The sequence below is a fragment of the Tricharina praecox genome (genome assembly GCF_024521635.1).
Source record: "Tricharina praecox strain CBS 144465 chromosome Unknown BZA05scaffold_4, whole genome shotgun sequence".
NCBI classification, from domain to species: Eukaryota; Fungi; Ascomycota; class Pezizomycetes; order Pezizales; family Pyronemataceae; genus Tricharina; species Tricharina praecox.
In genome coordinates, this window is record NW_026250406.1 from 1,621,772 (window position 1) to 1,628,036 (window position 6,265).

The following is a 6,265-nucleotide window of genomic DNA, read 5'->3' on the forward strand; positions in this document are numbered from 1 at the left end:
CAACCTCAAGCTGTCCACCAGCCATTTGCGTCTCCATGGTCCGGATTGCCATAGATGGTCATGCTCCTGATTGGCATAGCCGCCCAGCGCCCCAGGCGGCCCGTTTCAATTGCACGGAATGTTGACGCTCTACGTTCCGCATAGCGAGATCTCGCCGACGGCCGCCGAAGTGCGTCGCCAAATTCTTGCACTTAGTGCCGTGCTGCCCTTGCTTGTCTGCTGAATTGCCACAATTCTTAACCAACCGTCGCGGTCAACCCGAGGCGAAGCGGGAACCGAACGCTCACTTTACGAATTACTCGACTGCGAATCTACCACCCAGTACTGTTCGTCTCACACAGACTCCCCATTCACTTGATCATACATAACAGGCAGACTAGCAGGAAAGAAAGTTATAAATTTAAGGAAGTAATTAAAAACTGCAAGTAATTTTGATACACGGAGAAAAAAAACCAAAGCAATGTGCAAGGAACTGCTCAAACTCCACCGAAGTCTCGCAGAATTTACAGTCCTTCTCGATTTGCTAAAATCCGTCAGCGATGAGCTCAGGAGGAGGATGAGTAACGCAAAATCATGAGCCACTCACCATGTGCGTCACATCCAACACGTGGAACGCGGCGGCCACGGCCGCAGGGGCGCCGAGGCGCCGGGGCGCCGGGGCGCGGGGGGCAGAGCCGCCGAGGTGGTATCTCCACTTCACGCTTCTTGCGGCCCTTCTGAGCGCCATAGCCCCGGACAAACAGTACGTCCTTGATGTCCTAGGTTCGGTCAGCTATGAGCAGCGGGGGAAGGCGCCTAAACCAGATGCATGAGCCACCCACCGAGTTGTCTTCAGCGTTGTCAGTTGCTGAGTTTTAGATCCTTCTTCGATGTAGAAATGAAGACGTATTCGGTGGTCTGCGCCTTCTGCCGGATGGATTAATTGGCGGAATCCAATCTATTCGGTGTTCTTTGGGTTGAACACCACACAAATCATCCGGCCAACTGTATTCTTTGCATAAAGTGGGTCGGAATTCTCATCTGAATTGCAGTGGTCCGAGAAGAAGAGCTAGATTCGGTGTCAGCGAAATGTAAACAAAGTGTAAAAGGAAACATACCTCGTTCTTGTACGGATAGTGACCCCCATCCAGAATGGTGTCATTGGGCCGGTAGAGCCAGGCAATTCTTATTTGCCGGCCTACCAGCTTCGTGATGTACCCAAACCACTCCTCTTCTCCCCAAGTTGAGCGCGGGTGACTGAACCGCCGAGGCAGTGGGGGTCGAGACCCGGAAGTTATTCCTGGTTCGAAACAATAATCTTGGTGACGGGGCGCCGGGGCGTGGGCGACGGCACCGCCGAGGCGGTGAAGAAGAGTCGGTGGCTTTGGACGTCATGGTGTAAAGGACGTAATTGGGGAGATTCCGTGGGGAGTAGGGATGTGAAAGAGTGGTGTGTGTAAAGATGAGCTAAGAGAGTCGAGTATAAAAGGAAGAGACCAAGAAGATTGTTGTGAAGAGAGAGATGAGTAAAGAAGAAGGGAGGAAAAGAAGGAGGGGGGGGTTCTTATAGAGAATCCAGGAGGAGATTTAGCTGAAATGCTGGGTAAGCGGACACTCACAATTGTGAGTTTCCGCTAGCGACGGCCAATTTTCTCACATAGTATTCGCCGGGTGATCGCAAGCAAACTTCAAAGTGGTGCCGAGTGAGATTGACGGTTAGTACGAGTGCGAGGCATGCGAGCGAAACAAACACGAGCAAACACGAGCAAACACGAGCAAACACGAGCAAACACGAGCAAACACGAGCAAACATGTGAATATTCCAGCACCGCTCGTGCTCCCATAAACGGCGCTCAGTAGGTTGACAGTGTGGAGAGTCCGATCAACCGGCTGGAGCATACTACACATTACTTACAGGCAAGCTATTGAAATACAGGAGGGCATCACGTGCATAGGTGTAGCAGGGCATCACGTGCATAGGTGTAGCAGGGCATCGGTATCAGCCTCGAGATAGCTATCGGTAGACGATGCACCCGAAGCTACTCATACTCGTCCTCTAATCTCGTAGCAAGACCGCCCGCCGCAGCGCCACCCGCTGTAGGAACCGTTAGAATGGTTCTAGAGAATGCATGCGTAGACTCCTGCATACGATGCAATACTCGGCTACCCTGACTCGCACGGTTTGTCCGACCGTGTGAGGATAGTCTAAAAACAGGAACGTTTCTACGAGGTGCAGAGGCAACGGTCGCAACTCCCGACTCCCAACGCTGTATCTACGTACGATATTGACTCTAGGAGGCAGGGCTGTAAAACGTCCGTCCAGTCCGTCTTTGAGGTTGCCCGAGACGAGACGGTGTTAGTCAGGCTGAGGAGAACAAACCAGCTTCGCCAGACTGCCTTCGATCTCGGTGAAGCTAGGGGGTTGAAGCTGCGGAGGTCTCGCAGGCAGGTTACCTAACCTGCCGAAGAAAACGGGATTATTGTCTGTGCGTGTGATGATGCGATCTAGTGGACGGACGTGGTGCGATCATGTGCTTCCATGCGGTAGGTCGGCATGGGTCAGTGGTTCAACTCAGGGTGTATGACGGTGTACGGAATGTCGAGAGTCATGGATGATGGAGCGGGACTCGATGTCGTTCGACGGTTCGACGGCTCGACGGCTCGACGGCTCGGCGGTTCGTACGGCGTGGGCGGGAGACCACCCGTGACACGAGGGCTGAGGCCATGTTGCTATGGCGTAGAGGGTGAAGACTGAGAGGATCGTGAAGACAAGAGGTGAGTAAGTGTGATGGAGTTGGTGTAGCGGTTGTGCCTAGAGTTCTGTTTGGTTGCGATTTCAGGTTATTGCGATAGAAAATCACGGAGGCATGAGATACCTAGAAGTGTAGGGAAAAGACAGGCTGGAGGTAACCTACGCGTCCGAATGAATCCGAGAACGTGTAGAGAATGTGATCTGAAGCAGTCTTGCTGCGATTTGATCATGAGATCTCACCCTTTCGACGGCTTACTTGCATCTGCTGTGAACTCTCCACTGTCGAACATCAGTCACTTCGCAATTCCGTGATACGAAAACATATTTTTCACTTCGGATGCTCGAATATCAACCACTGTAGACGTACCTGTCGGAACATCGCCAGTAGCAACCGCCCGGTTTTTGTATCACTCGCTTCAGGACTTACGACCACGCGCAGACGTCGGAAGTTCTTCTATGAGGATATTTCGTCAGCCACATGTGCATACCCAAGAAGAGCACTCAATGAACTGTCATTGAGGCGTGTACAAGGGCCTTCGATGGGAGGTGTCGCTAAACGCCAGGTGATGGAAGTAGACACGGAATTGTTACGACCGACGCGATGCACAGGGGAGTAGATGGGATGGCTGGCAAGTTCATAATGGGACCCAAAGTTTCATATATTAGGTTTTTTGAAGAGGAAGGTCACATTCACTCGTCTTTGCGAAACGTAAAATTCACAGGATTCCCGGATACAGCTATGTCAATTGATTCCAATAACCGTATGCTGTACTCTCCCACTACTGTGGCTACGCCCATACGACCATCACCTTGACACCAAAGCTCTCAATCTGATTTTGCCCGCCCACCCTAGGAAACCAACCAAAGCCGTCGGACGAGCACCTATCGACAATATCCTCGGCAGCAGACTTGACGAACAAGCACATGATTCCCTCAGGTTTTCCACACAAGACGATGCGGGCGGACTGATGCTCGGCGACGTCGCCGCAATGGGACTTTCAGGACGTTTCCGGCTTGTACCAGGCTTTCGTGTTGATCTTGGCTAGCGCCTGGAGAACGTGCTGCCTCACTGGGCTGCCCCAGCTGGTCTCGCATTTGGTCGCCGCGGAAAAGGTTTCGTTGCCCGCCGTGAGTATATTGAGAGCGATGCCGGAGCTGGAGACGTCGGGAGTGACACTGCTGGTCATCGCGGCGGCAGAGGGACGGTCATCGCCGGGGAAGGCGTCGACGGCGGTATCGTGATCGATGGGGGCACCGGTAACAGCCGTGAGGAAGATAGTTGCAACGGGGAGGAGGTACTTGAAGAAGTGCATCGTGTTGGAGGATTTGTTTTTGAGGAGGTAGATATTTTTTGTCGTTAGGATGATGTTGGATGATTGTTGTGAAGAGTGTAGGGAAGAAAGAAGAAACAAGAAAGGAAAGTGAACCGACGGAAGTCATTCGTCGCTGCTTGCACTTCTATGTCTTCCGCCGCTACCTGAACTTCTATGTGTCGTGCCACCTTTTGCATTCTACGTAGATAGGCTATGTTCTGGTCTGCTAGGTAAACTATTCCGTTGGCAAGATTATGTGCCGCCAGTCTGCGGGATAGATGGGGTGGGCCGACGGCATCAGCGAGTCAACTGAACCTTGAGAATCGAGAATCGCAATCAAGAATCACGATCAAGCATCATGAGTATATGAAGCAGGATTCTCTTGAAGTTCATTTTCGGTGAGCGGCAAAGACGTACCACACTTAAACGCCCTGCTCCTCTGCAGCGTGTAAACGTCTGTTAGTCGACTATGGCGCATAGATTTGGAGCGGACCGTCAACCATGAATCATGTCGCGCATGTCAGGGAGGGAAAACGAAGGGGAAGGTGCTTTGTCGGTGGGGGCTGCCTCAGAGTCGCACATCCGAAAAACGACCTTTACTGATGTAAGTCCAGCCACCTTCCTGTCATCTCCACTCGTATCGGTTTGCATCCCTCTAATGTTCGATATTCTACACGCGCAGTGCCGCTGAAGTCCATTCTCCGCCGGAGTGGCGCAACACCCCGCTACACGACTACAGACACAACAGCTCTACCGCTTGGCGGACCGCCGCCGCCGCCTATCAGACATCGGTACCCAGGTTTTCGCAGAGTAATCGGCCACGCTTCGACCACTGCGCAGCCACACTCCAACCGATTTCATGAACTTTCACTGCTCACATCACACTAATTAAGACGACTTCTCTTCGCCAAAAGCAACCGATTCCAGCGAAAGCCGCATGAGCGAAATCTAATACGGCGCTACTCCGCAAATGTCAAAATCCGAGCTAATGTGACAATATGCCAGGATCTTCGTCAAAGTGGCCCCCCAACACCGTCTAGACTCAGCGCCATGCCGCGCTAGGTCCATTGCCGCTAAAACTGGCGCTGCGACATGAACGGTTCTATAGTGTAATGGTTAGCACGTCGGATTCTGATTCCGGCAATCCCGGTTCGACTCCGGGTAGGACCTGTACACCGTCCCGGCCTCATTGTTGGGCGCAAGTTTTTTGCTCCTGCGAAGAAAATTGAGGTCTTCGTATAAAGGAACGGTGGTGGAAGGCCAGCACTGTACGCAGGTGTGGGTGGTCGCTGGCGGGAGGATATAATAGTCGGTAGAAAGCCGTCGATGAAAGGACAACTCTCATACAAATCATACATTGAGTCAACCTATTTCTCGTGCCTTTCAAAAGAGGGAGTCGTGTGTCCTGCGGCGGCTATATTGTTCCAGAGATTCCGGAGGCATGAGACGGTGAAGACGAGATAAGATGAACAGCAAATGTGCACACCAGTAAGCGATGAACAATTATTATCACTTTAAGATTTGGGAGAACGTAGATCAGGGAATTTTAGGGTGATCAACACTCTTTGAGTGGACAAAATCATCCTCTCGCACAGCAGCCAAAGAGACAACCAGATAAAAGTCATAGGCTGATTCATTTTTAGGACCGTCCTAGCTGGAATCATAGGCTGCAAATTGTATTTGCTCACCGCACGCTTTTCAAGCTTCTTGTCTTGTTATCGTTTCGGTAGATGATTGGATTTGTTGATGTTGAAAAAAAAGAAGCGCGCGCGGCGCAAGTGGGTAGAACGAATAGCGGCATGTTCCGCGACGGTGTCATGGTGTTCGGCGGCGATTTTTGATGTTGGGGCCCTCTCATGGCAGATCTAGCAGACCACCGTGTCCTCGCTCATGAACTCCATCACGATGTCGATCTCGCGCAGGCGCATTTGGATTTCATCGCCGCCACCCCAGTTAAGATGCATCCTTGATGAACACCCGGATGGTAACTCCGCGGATGCCATCCGCGGGCAGGATCGAATGTGCGCCATGGTAGTGGCGCCGGACACGGCGGTAAACCGTGTCGGTGGGAGCTTCCGAGGCAGCGGGTGTAATGAACGACACAGGGCGAGCCGCTGGTCTTGCCATCCGAGTGGCTGTAGCGGCAAGCCCCATAGGGCCATTGCCGTCTCCTTTAAAGGCTTGGCTTATGATTAGCACACGTAGTAACAAGGTTGATGGC

The 6,265-nt window shown here is 52.2% G+C and overlaps 2 protein-coding genes and 1 non-coding gene across 3 annotated transcripts; 1 reads left to right on the plus strand and 2 right to left on the minus strand.

Moving 5' to 3' along the window:
* Window positions 1-350: 350 nt before the first annotated feature.
* Window positions 351-1,374, minus strand: BZA05DRAFT_416270 (uncharacterized protein; the record flags this gene model as incomplete). The annotated part of the gene is made up of 6 exons (XM_051485391.1): window positions 351-376; window positions 508-523; window positions 587-758; window positions 822-937; window positions 1,098-1,236; window positions 1,334-1,374. The coding sequence occupies 6 exons, from the start codon at window positions 1,372-1,374 to the stop codon at window positions 351-353; spliced, it is 510 nt and encodes a 169-aa protein (XP_051342746.1).
* Window positions 1,375-3,729: 2,355 nt separating this feature from the next.
* BZA05DRAFT_416271 (uncharacterized protein) lies at window positions 3,730-4,044 on the minus strand (the record flags this gene model as incomplete). Its single annotated transcript, XM_051485392.1, has 1 exon — window positions 3,730-4,044. The coding sequence occupies one exon, from the start codon at window positions 4,042-4,044 to the stop codon at window positions 3,730-3,732; it is 315 nt and encodes a 104-aa protein (XP_051342747.1).
* A 1,098-nt stretch (window positions 4,045-5,142) lies between these two features.
* BZA05DRAFT_t70 lies at window positions 5,143-5,214 on the plus strand. The gene has a single exon. It is a non-coding gene; the product is annotated as a tRNA-Gln (tRNA).
* Window positions 5,215-6,265: the final 1,051 nt, after the last annotated feature.